The sequence below is a fragment of the Fringilla coelebs genome (genome assembly GCF_963513975.1).
Source record: "Fringilla coelebs genome assembly, chromosome: 2".
In the NCBI taxonomy this organism is placed as follows: domain Eukaryota; kingdom Metazoa; phylum Chordata; class Aves; order Passeriformes; family Fringillidae; genus Fringilla; species Fringilla coelebs.
This window is the reverse complement of record NC_140029.1, coordinates 381,759-399,930: the sequence shown is the minus strand read 5'-3', so window position 1 is coordinate 399,930 and position 18,172 is coordinate 381,759. Positions and strand designations below refer to the sequence as shown.

The 18,172-nt window shown below is 59.1% G+C and overlaps 4 protein-coding genes across 4 annotated transcripts; all 4 read right to left on the bottom strand.

Annotated features, from left to right (window-relative positions):
- Window positions 1–4,849: 4,849 nt before the first annotated feature.
- LOC311166519 (hemoglobin subunit epsilon-like) lies at window positions 4,850–7,071 on the bottom strand (the record flags this gene model as incomplete). The annotated part of the gene is made up of 3 exons (XM_084226521.1): window positions 4,850–4,978; window positions 6,678–6,900; window positions 6,980–7,071. 3 exons carry the CDS (start codon window positions 7,069–7,071, stop codon window positions 4,850–4,852), a joined length of 444 nt encoding a protein of 147 aa, XP_084082647.1.
- A 3,207-nt stretch (window positions 7,072–10,278) lies between these two features.
- LOC311166516 (hemoglobin subunit beta) lies at window positions 10,279–11,813 on the bottom strand. Its single transcript, XM_084226518.1, has 3 exons — window positions 11,646–11,813; window positions 11,324–11,546; window positions 10,279–10,475 (listed from the first exon to the last, which is right to left on the bottom strand). Exons 1-3 carry the CDS (start codon window positions 11,735–11,737, stop codon window positions 10,347–10,349), a joined length of 444 nt encoding a protein of 147 aa, XP_084082644.1. The 5' UTR covers window positions 11,738–11,813; the 3' UTR covers window positions 10,279–10,346.
- A 1,854-nt stretch (window positions 11,814–13,667) lies between these two features.
- LOC311166518 (hemoglobin subunit beta-like) lies at window positions 13,668–14,914 on the bottom strand (the record flags this gene model as incomplete). Its single annotated transcript, XM_084226520.1, has 3 exons — window positions 14,799–14,914; window positions 14,473–14,695; window positions 13,668–13,796 (listed from the first exon to the last, which is right to left on the bottom strand). The coding sequence occupies exons 1-3, from the start codon at window positions 14,888–14,890 to the stop codon at window positions 13,668–13,670; spliced, it is 444 nt and encodes a 147-aa protein (XP_084082646.1). The 5' UTR covers window positions 14,891–14,914.
- Window positions 14,915–17,030: 2,116 nt separating this feature from the next.
- On the bottom strand, window positions 17,031–18,172 carry LOC311166517 (hemoglobin subunit rho; the record flags this gene model as incomplete). Its single annotated transcript, XM_084226519.1, has 3 exons — window positions 17,031–17,159; window positions 17,779–18,001; window positions 18,081–18,172. The coding sequence occupies 3 exons, from the start codon at window positions 18,170–18,172 to the stop codon at window positions 17,031–17,033; spliced, it is 444 nt and encodes a 147-aa protein (XP_084082645.1).

Sequence of the window (18,172 nt, the reverse complement as noted above, 5' to 3'; positions counted from 1 at the left end):
TTTGCTCTGGGATCTGCTCTGGGATCTGCTCTGGGATCTGCAGTTTGACCCAGGAGGCTGCACTAGGAGAACGAGGATCATCCTGAGACCCTTCCGAGGGTCTGGGGGCTGAGCTCCAGGTTTGAGGAATCTCCATGGGGTTTCCCACATCAGCAGCTGTGTTACCCACACCACCACCCAAGGAGGGTGGGGAGAGGGCAGGAGGGCTGCTCAAGCTGCCTCCTGTGAGCCCCTGTGGCACTGGTGGTGCCAGGGCTGCCTGTCCCAGCCAGGTGCCACCAGTGCCGGGCTCTGGGGGCTGGGGCTGCACCGAGCTGGCGCAGCAGATGGAATGTTCCAGGTGGAGCTGAGGTTTTGACAGCCCTATAAAACACAGAGGGCAGCTCTTACCAGCCCAGAGCCTGCCCTGGTGTCCTGGGCAAGCCCTGGGAGCTCCCTCCACGCGCTCCTGGTGACAAGGCAGAGCAAACCGAGTCCTGCAGCGGCCCCAGTGCCCCCCGTTCCCCCTGCAAGGGGATTCACTGGAAGCATCTGGTGGTGGGATTTGGGACATCCATGGTGGGGGCCCTCCAGCTGGAGGCACTCTGCCAGAGTCCAGAGCACTGCCCCTAGCTGGGGTGAGCAGGAGGAGCTTTCAGGTCCCTCCCAGCCCGCACCACTCCGTGATTTCACTGCTCCTCCTGTCCCCCAGCTGCCCCCTCTGCTCTCTGCCCTCACCCCTTCAGGGCCAGGAGAGGGGGAAGGCTGCCCCTGTGCCCCAGTTTGTGTCTGTGCAGCACCTGGCGCTGTGGAGCTCCCAGGAGCTCCAGAAACAGCAGCAATTACAGAATTTACCCGTCACCCACGCTGCCCCCACGGCCACAGGTCACTCTCACAGGTCTAAGGCACTGGCAAATCCAGAACTTCTTGTTTCCCTTCATTTCCAGTCCATTCACCATTCCAGCTGCTGCTGCCACTGCTGTAACCCCAGCTGCTCCCAGTGCCAGCCATTTCAGTCCATATTTATTAGGAAAACACAGGGCATCTCTGATTCCTGTCAGGAATGCTGATATTGCAGCCACAGCTGGGAGGAGATGAGGCAGCACGGGCCCAAACCCAGCGCTCTCCTGGACAGAGCTGCCACTCCAGGGCTCCCAAGCCCAGCCCCAGAGCCCAGGGGGGATGCTGGGCTCTGGAACACAAATCCAGAGCCCAGGGGGATGCTGGGCTCTGGAACACAAATCCAGAGCCCAGGGGGAGGCTGGGCTCTGGAACACAAATCCCAGCACAGCAGAGGTGCTGAAAGGGCTCAAGCCTCCAATGCAGAACATGCCTTTGGGCTTGTAAGGAAAAAATGAAAGCAAGCTATAAAATGGCCCTCAAGCCAACACTAAGGAGCTCCTGACCTGCCCACTGCTCTTTTTAGGGGCTGGTGTAGGAGAAGTTTAACTTTTCCAGCCCCCAGCATTCACGGAATTCCCACTGGCTCTGTCTGTGCAGACAGGGAACGTGGCATTGTTTAGCTGAGGGCTGAACCCCTGAGCACGCCGTGAGAAATGGAATTGGTGTGTTTTCAACTGCCCCACGTCCCAGACAAAGCTCCAGACATCTGTGCCTCTGCTCCTCACTCCAGCAGCTCAGTAATTATCTCGAGAAGTTAAATTAGCAGACAGCTTTCCAGCGTGCTCTCAGGGCCTTCAGCACGAAAATACAGATTCAAGCATTTGAACCTGAGTGTGCCTGCATGGCACCCTCACCCTCTGCAGCACCCCCAAAACAAGGAGATGGTTTATTCACTCTGTGCATCACCCACTGCTCTGCTCTGCTCTGCTCTGGTAAGGATGGGTGAGGGCTGGCACAGGTGCCATCCTGCACCAGGGGCTGCCCCAGGGCAGGCAGGCTGCCCCCCAGAGCCCTGCCCAGCGGCCCTGCTGCCAGCCAGAGCCGGGCAGGGACTCCCCAGCCCTCCTGCCCTGTCCGGGGGTCCCAGCCAGGCTGAGCCCCCAGCCCCAGCACTGCCCTGCCGGGAGCAGTGATCCTCCCTGGGCTGGGCAGCCCTGCCCCTGGGCAGCACCAGCCCTCCAGCCAGGCTGCCAGGGAGGCCAGAGGGGCTGGGGCACCATCTCCAGCCACAGCTGGCCACAGCTGGCCACAGCTGGGACTGCCTGTCAGCCTCAGTGGCTCTGGGACCGGGGTCGCTGCCAAAGCCTCACGCTCCCTTCTCCACATGCTTGGCAAGAGTCAGCTTTTGGCAAGAGCTTGACAAGAGTCAGGATTTCCCATGGCAGAACTTTGTGGAGAGAGGGCTGGGGGAGGCCTGAGGAGGAGGAGGAGGAGAGGGGTGCCCTGTCTGCACAGCAGCCTTCAGCTGACCTGGGCAAGGAGAGGTGCAGGTGGTGCCCTGTGGGGCTGAGCCAGAGCAGGGGCTGGGCAGAGTCCCAGAACAAAGCAGGGATTTATCCAAAGGATCTCCTGCATGGACCCACCTGGGGCAGCACCAGAGCCCAGCCAGGGCTGCACCCAAGATGACCCAAAATGGCCCCAAAATGCCCGGCCGGGCACGGGGTCTCTCCCTGGGATCAGCTCTGCTCCATTTGCACCTTGCAGTTCATTGTCCCATCCCAGCTTCAGCCCCTGCAGTCCCACCCTGCTTGTTTTTCTCTCTCCAGCCCACGGGGTTTGTGCTCCTGGCTGAGATTTGGCTCATTTGTCCTTGGTGCCCAGCTGGAGCAGGAATTGTTTTGTCTCCCTGCTCTGTGCACAGAGCTCACCATCCCATAATATGAACCCAGACCCACACACCAAAGCAGCACAGAACCTGAAACATAGAAAAGCTCCAACCTGAGGCATCCCTGGGAGATGCCACAAAAACACTGCCACCAAAGCCAAAGAGCAGGAGGGTCTGGTCTCTGGGGTCACCGTGTGAGGCAGTGAGACTCCTGCACCTCACCCCAAGTCAGGTGAGACGCAGGGGCAGGGAAGAGAAACTCAGCAGCAGCTGAGAAATGTGATTCCTGCACGTGTCTGGGTCTCTGCTGCAGAGAATTTGGGCTAGAAGGGCACTGACAGAGGGGGGAGGCGGCACGGGGGTGGAACAAAGGAAAGATGAGGCAGATCAGCTCTGACAAGTCCCTCTGGGGCTTCCAACCTTCCTTCCTCCAAAGTCACCAAGGGATCAGAAATCTTTTCACATCCACATGCTATTTCTGAGGGGCTTTGCAGCTCTGCTGCAGTTGCCATGACACCAGATCGTGGCAGCGAGGGAGGAAAAGGTTGGGATCCTGTTCCCAGCAGGGCAGGTCCCCTCCCTGCAGCCTCACCTGCTGCTCCAGCCCTGGGCATTGAGGCCATCCCAGGAAACCTGCAAGGATCCCTGTGTGCCACAGGCAAAGAGATTTTCTGTCCAAGTAGCCCTGAGGCATGGCACAGCATCAAAAGCTGAAACAGGCCCTGCAGGGGCAGAGATTCTTTGGGCAAGTCGGGAATTTCCACTCAGTTCCTGGAGAAAATGACATCTTTATTTACCCCCCAAAAGCCACGAAGCATCTTTTAAACATCAGAGCAGTGCAGTGGCAGTCTCCTCCTTGCAGCAGTGCCAAACCCAGCACACACACCCCAGGGGCAGCTGGTGCTGTGGCTGCAGTCCAAGCCCACCAGCCCGGGCTCCTGACATGCTCCTGACACTGCCACTCCTGACAGAATTCCCCTGAGAGGTGTAAAACCCTGCCTATAAATACATGAAAAATAACCCCGGCAGGGGCAGCACAGAGCTGCTTAGAGAGTATTTCTGGCTTGTGCTGAGAAGTGAACCGGGGACTTTTTCTGCGCCAGCAATTTTGATAAGTGTGGGGATAAGGCCAAGATAAAAATAATTACATCTGATAGTCCCCTGGTTCACCTGCTCCTGACTAACATTTGAATAAGGGTTCTCTAAAAGATGCTGGGAGTTGCAGTCAGCACAGATTTGCTTCAGGTCTGATTTAGAAAAGATGGAAAACTCCTGAGTCCCTCTGAATGCAGCTCAGGAACGGTGGGACGTTCAGCCCAGCAGGTTGATGGATTGTGCTCCCACAGCATCACAAAACTGTGATGAATGAGCTGCACATGGAGCTGCCTGGGATAGAGAGGAAGGGAATGTCCACAACAACAGCAGAGAGTAATGACTGAGCACAGCTCAGGAGGGGAGGATTGTTCTTTGGCAAAATGGGTAGGAAGAGGCATTGGGAAAGTGTTAAATGACAGAAATCACAGTGTGGGAGATGGCACCTCTCCTCCTGGAGCCCACCACCAAAATCCCAGACTGGTTTGGGTTGGAGGGACCCCACAGCCCACCCAGTGCCAGCCCTGCCATGGCAGGGACACCTCCCACTGCCCCAGGCTGCTCCAGCCCCAGTGTCCAGCCTGGCCTGGGGCACTGCCAGGGATCCAGGGATGGAATTCCATCCCAGCCCTGCCCACCCTGCCAGGGAACAATTCCTCATTGCCACGATCCCACCCAGCCCTGCCCTCTGGCACTGGCAGCCATTCCCTGGCTCCTGTCCCTCCATCCTTGTCCCCGGTCCCTCTGCAGCTCTCCTGAGCCCTGCAGAGCTGGGGAACCCCGGACTGCCCCAGCCCCGCAGGGTTTGGGGATCCTGGGCTGTCCCAGCCCCCAGCCTGGGGGTCACTGCTGGGTGTCCCCGAGCTCCCAGGCCAGCCCAGCCCCTCCCTGCCCAGCACGGACACACAGACACTGCACGGAGCTGACGGACAGGTTTATTGGAGGGTTAATCAGGGGGCTCATTGCAGGGGTCATTGAAGGGTTTATCAGAGGGTTTATCAGGGCCAGGGCCTCCCCGTGGGGCTGGGGCTCCTGCCCTCCCCAGGATGGTCAGTGGTACTTGTGGGCCAGAGCGTGGGCCACCACACCCACGAGCTTCTGCCAGGCACACTGGCACACAGGGGGGAAATCCCTGCCCAAGTGGGATGCCAGGACGATGATGAGGATGTCCCCAAGGAGCTGAGGAGAGAGGGACAGCTGGGTCAATGCTGCTGGGAGCTGCTGGTCAAGCAGAGCTGCTGGTCAGAGAGAGCCCCTGGTCAGCCAGAGAGAGCCCCTGGTCAGCCAGAGAGAGCCCCTGGTCAGTCAGAACCCCTGCTCAGCCCCATCCCCTGCTCAGCCCCATCCCCTGCTCAGCCCCATCCCTTTCTCAGCCCCAGCCCCTGCTCAGCCCCATCCCTTTCTCAGCCCCAGCCCCTGCTCAGCCCCATCCCCTGCTCAGCCCCATCCCCTGCTCAGCCCCAGCCCCTGCTCAGCCCCAGCCCCTGCTCAGCCCCAGCCCCTGCTCAGCCCCATCCCCTGCTCAGCCCCAGCCCCATCCCCTGCTCAGCCCCATCCCCTGCTCAGCCCCAGCCCCATCCCCTGCTCAGCCCCAGCCCCTGCTCAGCCCCAGCCCCTGCTCAGCCCCATCCCCTGCTCAGCCCCAGCCCTGCTCAGCCCCAGTCCCTGCTCAGCCCCAGCCCCATGCCCTGCTCAGCCCCAGCCCCTGCTCAGCCCCATCCCCTGCTCAGCCCCATCCCCTGCTCAGCCCCAGCCCCTGCTCAGCCCCATCCCCTGCTCAGCCCCATGTCCTGCTCAGCCCCAGTCCCTGCTCAGCCCCAGTCCCTGCTCAGCCCCAGCCCCATGCCCTGCTCAGCCCCAGTCCCTGCTCAGCCCCATGCCTTGCTCAGCCAGAGCAGAGCTGCAGCTCAGGCTGTCCAGACTGGGCTGCCAGACCCGCTGTCGCCAAGGCTCTGCTGGCACTGGAGCCCCCTCACCACGAGCAGCTTCTCCTTTGTGTCTCCCTGGTGTTTCTGTGCAGATTTTCCCCCTCCCCAGTCCCTGTCCCCCCCGACCCCTCCTGCAGCCCAGTTTTCCTCCCCCGACTTCTCCCAGAGGCAAAATTGCCCTCCTGGAAGGGCTCCCACAGCCTGCACACTCCTCCTCCTCCTCCTCCTCTTCCTCCTCAGCCCTGGTTAGGGGCATGGCTCACTGCCTGCTCCCTGCCACAGCAGAATCCTCAGTCTTCCCACAGACAGCTCTGGGTTTTGGGAAAACAGTATTTGCTTCATTCTTAAAAATAAAATAAAACAAAACCAGAAAGAAAGAACCTCGAGCTAGTTCCCCATTTTTGGAATACTGAAGCATTTGGATTTGGCCTGAAACTCACCCTGAAGAACACGATTTTTTTTCTTTAGACGTAAATGAAGATAATTATCCTTTTTAAATTAAAAGTGTTGGAGGAGGAGGGAGTGTGCCATGCCCTGTGCTGGGCAAGCAGGACCCTGCTCCTTGGTTCTGCCTGTCTTGCTGGGGGAACTTGGGTTTCCTGAAATGCTCTGCTGAGCTTCCCTCTGCTCTGAGTCCTCCAGCCCAGGCTACACCTTGCACTGGGGCTGTTCCACAGCCAGATCTCCTCCAGGCAACCCCAGGCTCCTCCAGGTGTTCTCTCCATACCTGCCCCTCCCTTGTGCTGTGCTGGCACTAAAGATGGCACTTTGGAGGGAGAAAGTCACAGACACCATTGCAAAGACCCTCGTACAAACCACGACCTGTCCTGGGTACTACCCAGGGATGGATTGTTCCCCAGCAGCCCCAGAAAACGTCCCTGGACAGGGCAGCCGGCAGGACTGGCTGTCCCCACCGCCAGGGAGGGGCTGGGGCTGCAAACACAGCTCACCCTGAAGTTCTCGGGGTCCACGTGCAGCTTGTCACAGTGCAGCTCGGACAGCTTGGAGTAGGTGCCCTTGAGGTTGTCCAGGTTCTTGATGGCCTCCCCGAAGGAGGTCAGCACCTTCTTGCCGTGGGCACGCACCTTGGGGTTGCCGACGATGGCCGTGGGGCTGGACAGGTTCCCGAAGTCAGAGAAGAACCTCTGGGTCCAGGGGTAGACGATCAGCAGCCTGGGGAGAGACACAGGCAGGTGAAGCCGCCTGACTCGGGGATCCCTGCAGCGCGGGGCCCTCCTGGAGCTGCACTCACCTGGCCAGGGCCTCGGCGCCGCATTCCTCCACGCTGACCTTGGCCCACACGCTGGTGATGAGCTGCTTCTCCTCGGCTGACCAGTGCACCATGGTGGCTGCGGGCGGACTCTGAGCTGAGCTGAGCTGAGCTGAGCTGAGCTGAGCTGAGCCCCGAGCCTGGGCCGGGTTTTATGCGCTGGGGCAGCCCCTGCCCGGCCCCTGCAGCGGGGCCATTGGCTGCGGCGGGCGGGGGTCCCGGGGGTGAGGGGGCCAGGGTGGGGCACCCGAGAAGGGGCCTCTGGTTATCCTGAGCTGCAGAGCTTTGTCCCATCCCCTCCGTGGGGCAGCTCCTTCCCCTTCCAGCACGGGCCATGCAGAGCAGGGGCTGCAGAGCCCCAGCAGTGCTCCATCCCCACCAGCTCCGTGCAGGGGCTGCCTCCTGGGAGCCCTGAGCTCCTGCCCCAGCCCTTTGCTCACCGGGTTCTGCCTGGCATCAGTGAGGTGGGGAATGCTCAAAATGCAGCCCACGCAGAGGGGGTTGCCACCAGCAAACCCTGCAGGTCCCTGCCCTGCCCAAGGCCTTGGGTGTCCTTGCACCACCAGGAGCTGTGCTGGAGGTGCTCAGAGGATGCTCAGGCACTGCAGCCAAATCTGCATTAACCCAAATATCCTTCTTCTGTAACAGAACCTGACCTCTTTGATTTATTTGTGCCTTTCAGAGCAGGAGGAATTATAGTTGGACTTTGGAGTCCAGCTTCTGAGCTGGACTATGATTACCATGGTAGGTCCTTTCCAGTGGGAGATATTCTAAGACAAAGTGTCAGAATGGTTTGGGCTGGAAGGACCATGAAGCTCTCCCATGCTGCCTGAGGCCCACCCAGATGTTGTCCCCTCAGCTGTGCCAGGACGAGCCCGCTGCACTGCTGTGGGCAGGAGCAGGAGCATCACCTGTTCCTGCTGAAACGGCCTTGGAACACGGGGCTTGCTCTGCAGGTTCTGCTGTGGGCTCTCAAACCAGCACAGGCCCCGCACAGGGATGGCCAGCTCGTGGGGGACCCCCAGTTCCCCCTGCCCCTGTCACGTTCAGGCAGGCCAGGCTCTCCTGGAGGAGAGGTTTGGATTCCCCTGGCACACCCTGGAGCTGCCAGGAGAGCAGCTCCCTCCCCAGGAGCAGTGCCCGGGGAGATTTCTGTTTTCTGCACAAAGCCCCAGGAAACACCATTCCTGCCGAAATCAGCCCAGGGGTTTTGATGCCAAGTGCCAGGGTCAGTGCACTGTTTTCCTGCTGTTTCCCAGAGGGTTTGGCTGGGCTGAGGAGGAGCTGCTGGGTCCTGCAGACCGGGGATGATGGGTGCGGGTGTGCCCAGGCTGCAGCAGAGCCCCAGGGCTGACCAAGCTCCTCTCACACACCAGCACTTCCTCCAGGGACCATCTCCTGCTCTTTTTCACTGAAAATATGGCAGGAAAAGCAATTAAAAGAAGGCATATAACAAGGGAGGTGTCCAGCCTGACAGTAATCCAGTCCCCACAGCTGGGGGCTGCACCACACTGGCAGATGAAGTCGAGCTCAGCCTGGCACAGGCAGGAAGAGGGGATAGGCAGGGAAAAGGCTGCCAGGCTCCCCCCAGTGCCCACCCTCCTGCACCCCCTTATCAGCCCCTCCAGGACCTGGGTGCTGCCAGTGAGGCACTGGGCACGGCCCAGGGGGGCTGGCACCCACGGGGACGTTCTGACATGATGGAATGGGAGCAGGGAAAGCGGCAAGGGGAGGGGGCACCCCACAGGATTTGTGTGCTGGGGGCACTTGGAGCAGGCTGGGAATGCAGGTGGGAGTGAAGCCACAAGGCTGCAGCAGGGAGGGCTGTTCCCATCCTGCTGTGTCTCAGGGGATGCCAGAACCTTGGGGGTCTGCTCAGGCTGTGGGATCATGGAATGATAGAATGGGTTGGGCTGGAGGGACCCCACAGCCCCCCCAGTGCCACCCCTGCCACGGCAGGGACACCTCCCACTGCCCCAGGCTGCTCCAGCCCCAGTGTCCAGCCTGGCCTTGGGCACTGCCAGGGATCCAGGGATGGAATTCCATCCCAGCCCTGCCCACCCTGCCAGGGAACAATTCCTCATTGCCAGGATCCCACCCAGCCCTGCCCTCTGGCACTGGCAGCCATTCCCTGTGTGCTGTCCCTCCATCCTTGTCCCCAGTCCCTCTGCAGCTCTGCTGTCCTTTTCCCCCCCAGACACATTGCTGGCAGGAGGAGACCTGCTCATCCAACAGTTCCTTCCTTTCTGCATGAAGCCCATGAACAATCACCTTCATGGGAAACCACTCATATCTGTCATGAAGCCTAAGAAAAGTCATGAAATATTTGGGGTTTGGTGACTCTGTGCCTGCCCAGGCTCCCTGCAGGGAGAAAAACCCTTTGGGACTTGCTGTGAATCATCTTCTCTCCCTCACAGCGTGTACCTTGCCAGCAGGAACAAAATGTTTCTTTCTCTGGGAGTCGTGACTGAGAAAGGGCATTTATGGGTCACAGGGGGCTTCTAACACCTTCCTGTGGGTCAGGGGCAGGGAGCTAGTGCCCAGAGATGTGGGTGAGGCAGGGACAGAGCACAGTGCAACCTGGCTGCCAGAAATCCTGGTTTGAAGAGCTTTTCCCAATATTTTCCCTTAGAAGTGAGCACATCCTTTCGGCCAAGCATCGCTTTTGCCTCGTCATGCTGTGTTCAGATGTGCTTCCCATGCCAAGAACAAGCCCTACCCAAAGAGTCCTGCTCTGCAGACACCCAAACCCACCCAAAACTCCCATCCAGGAAATTAAGTCCCTACTCTTGGCAGAATCAGGTCCCCCCCCAACTGCAGAGTGGGCGGCGCAGGGTGGGAGGGATGTGAATAAACAAAGTCTGCTCGGGCCTTGATAGCAAAATGTTTATCTAAAACCTGCCCCCACCCAGCTGGCTGCTGGGCCTGTGTGACTCAGCCGATTTTGGGTAGGTTTTATGCCAGGGATGAGCCAGGCTAGATTAAAGTCTTCAATTTGTTTATCTTCCCCCCCGAAAAACATGAATCCTCTCAAATTCCCTGGTCTAGGAGAGACATGCAGGTTTTACAGCGAAATTCTGAGCAGTCCTCCATGCAAAGCCCCCTGTGTGACGCCAGGGGCGGCAGGACTTTATCAACCCCATCTCCTGCAAGCCCAGTTTCAGAGGCCAATCCCACACAAACCACCAGAACCACCCAGAGGAGGGCAGGGGTGTTTTCTGCGCGCTGCCCGCGCAGCCAGCCGTGCCCCCAAGCCCTCAGGACACACGGAGCAGGCAGAGTTCACAGGACGAGCTTTATTTGGCTGTTAGAAGGGTCGGCCGGGCAGCGGTGCCGCTCCCGCCGCTCCTCAGTGGTACTTGCGGGCCAGGGCGTGGGCAACCACACGCACCAGCTTCTGCCAGGCAGCCTGGCACTCGGGAGTGAAGTCCTTGCCGAAGTGGCCAGCCAGGACGACGACCAGGATGTCACCCAGGAGCTGTGGGGACAAAAGCAGCCTGAGGTTAGCAAAGCCCCACACAAGCACTCACACTGCTCCCAGGCAAACCTCTGGAAATCTGCAGCCTTAAAAACCTCCCCTAGTTAGTCCTTTCTAAGATGCACCTTAAACTTGGTCTCTGCTCTTGCTCTAAATTCTGCTACCATAGCCAAAAATTCTCCAGAGTATTTTGGAGTAAATTTTTCTTTGTCCCTTCTGGCTTTGTTTGGAGTTTTTCTCAAGCAGAAGACCCGTCCGAGCTCCCAGCGCAGCAGGAGATGGTGCTTGGCCCCACAGAGCACAAACAAGGAGCTCATGCTGACACAGGGGCATTTCTGCCAGCCCCAGCCCCAGCCCCAGCCCCAGCCCCAGCCCAGGGACAAATGGTGGGGTTAATTCCCTACTGAGACACTCCCAGACAAAGTTTTCTCCCTGTAGATCCTCTTTGACTTCTGGCATCCAGCTGCCATCTCCTGCTCCTTACTCATCTCTCTCTGTTCTCCTCTGTGCCAAACTTTGCTCTTGCTCCTTCTCTTCCCCTTTGGCTCAAACCTCTTCCTGCTCAACAACTGCTCTCACTTTGTTCTCCCCCTCCATTCCCTCAGTGGAACCACATCCTCCCTTCCCCTGCCCCCTGCCCACAGCCCCTATCACCTCTCAGCCCGTGCGGTGCCACCCCCGGGGCTGCACTGGGTCCCTTCCCTCTCTGTCCCTCTGCACCTCACCCCCGTGCCAACCCCAGCCCCTCTTGCTCCTGCTCTGCCCTGGCTGGGCAAATCCCTCTCCTGGTGGGGATCAGGGCCCGGGCACACCCTGCCCTGGGGAGGGCACGTCAGGGCAGGACTCACCCTGAAGTTCTCGGGGTCCACGTGCAGCTTGTCGCAGTGCAGCTCGGACAGCTGGGCGAAGGTGTTCTTGATGCCGTCCAGGTTCTTGACAGCCTCCCCGAAGGAGGTCAGCACCTTCTTGCCGTGGGCTTGCACCTTGGGGTTGCCAAGGACAGCGGTGGCACCGGACAGGTTCCCGAAGGAGGCAAAGAACCTCTGAGTCCAGGGGTAGACGATCAGCAGCCTGGGGACAGACAGACAGACAGACAGACAGTCACATCAGTGCTCCCACGGCTGCAGTTTCCCTCTGCAGGTGCAGGGGCAGGTCTGGAGCTGCACCTACCTGGCCAGGGCCTCGCCGCCGCACTCGGCGACGTTGACCTTGCCCCAGAGGCCGGTGATGAGCTGCTTCTCCTCAGCTGTCCACTGCACCATGGTGTTGGCAGGAGGGCTGCGTGTCGCACGGAGGAACTCTGGCTCTGGCTCCCGGCGGATCGCGCGCTGGGCAGCCGCTGTCCGGCCGGGCTTTTATTGCCGCGCGGGGCCCCTCCTCTGCCCGCTGCACCCCGTCATTGGCTGTGCCGGGGGGGTCCGGCGGCCCTGCCGCCAGGGGAGGGGACACAGCATCACCCAGCACCAGGGTGGGGCCCCAGGGCAAGGTGCCCAGACCAGTGGACTTGGCTGGCCAGCCGCCCTCGCCGTCCCTGATTTCCAGCCCTGCTCGAGGGGCCGTTATCTCCTCGCAGAGCCCCAGCACAGCCCCGTGCACGTTCTGCAGCAGCTCTGCTCTGGGGAAGGTGCCAGCCCTGGGACTCCCTGGGTGTGCCGGCCCCTGAGGCAGGAGATGTGGACCTGGGGCTCCTGGGTTCTCCCTCTGAATGCACCAGGTTCTCCCTCTTCTCTTCCTGCAGGACCTGTCAGGCTTTGGGCTCTCCCTTTGCTTTCCCATCAGCTCTTTAGGAGTTTGATTAACTTCAGGATGCCACTGCTAAAACCACGGCATGGCCTCGCAGCAAAGAGGGAGCTCCTGCCTCAAAGAACCTCTCGGCAAAGGTCAGGCAGGGCTGGAAAGGAGATGCTATAACCCAGGGCAAACCAGCTCCCAGTTGGCTCACAGGGCATGAGGAGATGTGGGAACACTGGGATTACTGGGATCCCACAGAATCCCAAATCCCTGGGGCTGGCAAAGCCCTCCCAGCCCATGGAGTGCCAGCTGTGCCCCATGGCCACCTTGTCCCCAGCCCAGAGCACTCAGTGCCACCTCCAGGGCACACCTGCAGGGATGGGCACTGCAGAGCTCCCTGGGCAGCCCCTGCCAAGGCCTGAGCACCCTTTCCAGGAAGAAAGAACATCTGCACAGATAAACATCTTCCTTTCCAGGAAGAAAAAGCATCCACACAGAGGAGCAGCCTGACAGTGCCTGGCCCAGGGGTACAGCAGCTGGAGGATCAGTGGTGTCCTGAGAACTGGGAGAGGCAGCTGGGTCTCTGCTCTTCTGCTCCTCTGCCCAGCTGAAGGTGGGAGGGGGTGCAGGGGGCAGAGATGGAGCTCATGGGGCACAGGACTGCCCTGCTGGGGGCTGGATGACCTTGGAGCAGAGTGTTTCTGTTTGTTCCTGCCCACTGCAGGAGGGGCTGGGCCAAAGGACCCCACCCCGGCCAGGCCGGGGGTGACACTGTTCCCTCTGCAAGCAGCACTGGTGTTTCATGGAACCACAGAACCCAGACTGGGCTGCGCTGGAAGGGACCCAAAATCTCATCCAGTCCCACCCCCTGCCATGGGCGGGGACACCTGCCACTGTCCCAGGCCTTTTCCAAGTCACATCCAACCAAGTGTTGAGGGTTGTGTCTGTTACCTTCTGCCTTTGTTAACCTAAGAATCTTGGGGTTTTAAAAAACCCCAAGCCAACAAAACCCCACATCCAGGAAGTTACAAGCCATGACCCCAACCTCCCTGTCACTTCTCCCACTGCACATCTTCTGCTCCACTCTGTGAACGTCTTCAGACATTAAATCACCTGATGTCTCCAAAAAGTGCCAGTGTTCCTGTTTGTATTTTCAGTTGTTTTTTTGGGTTTTGTCCTGAGCAATCCTCCGGAATCTCCATCTTAGACAAGTTTCACTTGCCTGAAGGAGATCATGGCTCAGTTATCCCATGTTTCACTTGTCTGAAGGAGATCATGGCTCAGTTTTCCCAAGTTTGTGAGCATTTGTTCCCCCAGCCCCTGTCCCTCGCTCCCCGTTCCCACAAAGAACCAGACATCTCCTGGTGGCTGGAACAGCTGTTGTTTATTGGTGACTGGAGCTCAGCAGAACCCGAGGAGATTCCCTAGGAGTGTCTCCAGGCAGGAAGGCTCCCAGGAGGCTCAGTGGTACTCGTGGGCCAGGGCGTGGGCCACCACACCGACCAGCTTCTGCCAGGCAGCCTGGCACTCAGGGGTGAACTCCTTGCCGAAGTGGGAGGCCAGGACCACGACGAGGGTGTCACCCAGGAGCTGGCAGGGAGGGAGCAGAAGCTGTCAGTGGTGCTGCCCCACATCCCTCCCCTCCGACCTCCCCCTGCCCTCTGCTCTCTGGGCAGTTCACAGCACAGCAAGGAGCAGATTGTCCTGGCCCCATTCATGCACTGGGCTCCCGGCACAGCTCGGGGTCTGGCCAAGAGGGACCCCGGGGTGTGCTGGATCCTGCCCCAGCACCTTCCCGTGCCTGCTCTGCACTGTCCTCCCTCAGCTTCTACTGACTTCACCCCTTCCTTTCCCATCCCTCCCACCCTGGCTGTCCCTGGGCTCAGAGCCCTCCTGCCAAAGTGGCTGTGCTTTTTTCCCTTCTGGTTTAACTACTCCCTCACAGCCAAGCCCAGCTCTTCCCTCTGAATCCCATCTCAGTTTCTTCCCTCTGGATGCTTCAGGATGTTTCTTCTGACCAGGACACACTGGTCTGTGCATTTCTGCCCGTCCACCTCCCCTCGCAGATCCCAGCCCCATAACTCCTCTCTGCTCCCCCCAAATATGACTCTCCTTTCCCCTCCACTGCCCCTACCCTCCCTGGGCTCTCAGGCAGCCCCAGGGTTTCTGTCGAGGTCTCAGGGACTGTCAGACCCCTCTGAGACCTTTGAAGCCCCTCCTGAGCCCAGCCCCTCTGCCCAGCCAAGGCTGGAGCTGTGTTGCTCACCCTGAAGTTCTCGGGGTCCACACGCAGCTTCTCGCAGTGAAGTTTGCTCAGAGGAGCAAAAGTTTTCTTGACATTGTCCAGGTTCGCGACAGCGTCCCCGAAGGAGGTCAGCACCTTCTTGCCATGCCTTAGCACGTTGGCGTCGCCAAGTACATTAGTGGATTTGGACAGGTCCCCAAAGTTAGAGAAGTACCTCTGGGTCCAGGGGTAGACCACCAGCAGCCTGGGGAGAGGTGGAGGGACACAGACAGACACAGAGACGTTGATGTTCCAGTGACAGGAGCGTTTCCCTGCAGCTGCGGGGGCAGGTCTGGGGCTGCACTTACCTGGCCAGGGCCTCGCCACCGCACTCGGCGACGTTCACCTTAGCCCAGAGGCTGGTGACGTGCTGCTTCTCCTCAGCTGTCCAGTGCACCATGGTGTTGGTAGGAGGTTGCCTGAGCGTCCCTGAACAATGCCAAGGATGTGGCTCCTGAGGCTGCCCCGGGGATTTATATACACGCTCAGCCTAATCTCAGTCCATGGAGCCACTCTTGGGGCTGGGGAGGGAGCGGGGCTGCACGAGGGGAGATAGTGGGTTTGGCAGCTGTCCAAGGGGGAGAGAGGCCCTTTCCCCCCTCTGTCCGTGCATGAACAAGCACCACCTCAGCCCCGAGCACAGGGGGAGCTGCCGGCCTGCTGGGGGCTCCAGGGCTGCGTCCCTCCCGCCCGGTGATCCTTCACGGTGCTTTGCACATAGAATCATGGAACCCCGCACCAGTCTGGGCTGGGAGGCACTTAAAGCCCATGGAGTGCCCCCCTTGCCATGTGCAGGGACACCTCCCACTGTCCCAGGCTGCTCTAACCTGCCCTTGGGCACTGCCAGGGCAGCGACAGCTTCCCCGGGCACCCAGAGCCTCTCCAGCAGCTGCACCAGCTAAATACATGAGTTTAAACTCCCTGAGAAAGAATTCCAAATTTGAAGATTATTGAGCATGGAGAAATCTGAAGGAAGTCTGCTGTGCTGGGCTGGCCCAGAGGCTGTTTGCAGCAGTGGCCACTGGTCCACAGCGCTGTGCACCATGAGGCAGTGAGGGGCTGTATCGCCTCTCCCAGTGAGGCAGACACGGCCCCCAGTGCCTGCCAGGATGGCAGGGTGAGCCTGGTCAGGACTGCACCAGCTCTCAGCAGTCCTGCAGAGACCTGGCAAAAACCAAAGGCAAGCACAGCCCAGACAGTGCCAGCCTCGAGCTCACCCTGGTGCTCCATTCCATTTTATTAGAGTTAATTTTCATTATGCTTGAAAATCCCCTGCTTTCTGCCTTGGGGGCAGCAGCCTGGCTGGGAAACTTGGGAGTTCAGGGAGCTCTACGGGACACTGGCTGGGAGGGGAAATGTTCATCTCTATGTGCTGAGCAGGGGCAATTTCTTAGCTCTTTTTGAGTCTGCAGAGTCAAAGGGAGATCTCCTTTTCCCAGTGCTAGCCCAGCAGCACCTGACAGCTCATTCCCAGCTGGTTTCCAGACAGAAAAGCAGGCCTTGCTCTCAGCCTGGGATGGATTTCGCTTTGCTCAGGACCCTTCCCTCCAGCATCCTTCCAGGGCTGTTCCCTTTGGTGTGGATGGAAGATCTCTGAACTCCTAGAATCACAGGATCATGGAATGGTTAAGGTTGGAAGGGATCTTCAGGATATCTCATTCCACACCCCCTGCCACAGGCAGGGAACCTTCTACTGGACCAGGTCTCGGTCACACACTTGCCCCCTTCCATGGACAAGAACCTTCCCTTTGGAGACAAACCATGCCAACGAGGGCCACAGGCAGCTCCAGTGAAGGCCCTCCTGCCCCAAGCAGAGTTCCTTGGTCCCTGATTGCAGCAGGGTCCCTGCCAAGCTTTACAGAGCCCTTATCAGCAGCAGCGGCATCTGTGCCCAGGCTCTGCTCTGGAGCCAGGCCAGCCTCCATGCTCCTCCAGAGAGTGCAGGGCCTTGTGTCTTATCCAGCAGGTCCTGAGGGTGTCTTTGTTCCTATTTGAAAATCCCAGAAGGTTGGCATTGGGAGGGACCTCACAGCCCACCCAGTGCTACCCCTAAATCATGCAAAACAAGTCTTTCATCATTCTGAGACACCAGCACGTCTCTCCTTGTCGCTTTTTAGGCTGTTCCTGGAAAAACATTGCTGAAACTGAGATGCTTACATAGAATCTTTCAATTCCAGTGAAAATATATGCTTCATTAAGCCAAAATGAGTAAAAAAAGGCTCTAACCCATGCTGTGTGAGAGCTGCCCTCATCCCCTGCTCTTGGGTTCTTACATATTTCAGATATCTCTGACTAAGATGCACCAGTCCTGCACCATCACTGATGCAGAAAATGCTTTTGATCAACCTAAGACACCCATAGCAAACTATGGAGGGGTCAATTCCTGCCTAATCAGTGAATCTCTATCAATTTATATCCTTCTAGGTATCCCAGGAGGAGAGGCCCCGGTCCCACAGGCAGCCACAGAGACACAGGACACAAAGAATTCCAGAAAATGAGGTTTTTATTACCCGTTACAGACACGGGTGCCTCCCGAGGCCTCAGTGGTACTTGCGGGCCAGGGCGTGGGCCACCAGCCCCACCAGCTTCTGCCACGTGGCCTGGCAGGCAGGGGTGAAGTCCTTGGTGAAGTGGGCGGCCAGCACGACGATCAGGATGTCACCCAGGAGCTGCAGAGGGAAGGCAAGAGGGAAATGAGGTCAGCAGAGTGCTGGGCACCCCTTGCCCTTTACAGCACCCAGATCAGGGAGCCCAGCTCCCCCATGGCTGCTGGGGCTGTGGCCCCGGGAAGCTCTGCCGGCTGCAGGAAAAGAGCCCCGTGCTGACCGTGGGCATGAGTGCCCACCTGCTCCAGCTCTGCTTTCTCCCACATTTTCCAGCCACTAAACATTTTTCTGCCTTTCCTTTTTCTGCTGTGAAACCTCACACCTACTTCAGCTGAGGGTCAGTGCAAGGCCCACCCTCTACATCCCCAGAGCCAGGCTTAAACAGAGGCTGAGGCAGAGGCCAACATCCTGCTCCTTTTCTCCAGCCATGCCTGCACAAGCCCCCAGACTTTTAGAGAATTCCCCAATGTTTGTCACCAAATTTGTCCTTGCAGCCCAGAGCCTAGTAGCACCCTGCACTACTGAATTCCCAACCTTCCCCCGTCCCCCAGCTCCCACTCCAGCCAGCCATGTCCTGGTTGGTAACTAAAACACGAGTTACCGATGCCTGTTGGAAACCCCCCAGGCACGGAGGTGCTCTGGGGAAGGAGGGACAGAGGGTAAAGCTCCAAGGACAGCTCACCCTGAAGTTCTCGGGGTCCACGTGCAGCTTGTCACAGTGCAGCTCGGACAGCTTGGAGTAGGTGCCCTTGAGGTTGTCCAGGTTCTTGATGGCCTCCCCGAAGGAGGTCAGCACCTTCTTGCCGTGGGCACGCACCTTGGGGTTGCCGACGATGGCCGTGGGGCTGGACAGGTTCCCGAAGTCAGAGAAGAACCTCTGGGTCCAGGGGTAGACGATCAGCAGCCTGGGGAGAGACACAGGCAGGTCAAGCCGCCTGACTCGGGGATCCCTGCAGCGCGGGGCCCTCCTGGAGCTGCACTCACCTGGCCAGGGCCTCGGCGCCGCATTCCTCCACGCTGACCTTGGCCCACACGCTGGTGATGAGCTGCTTCTCCTCGGCTGACCAGTGCACCAT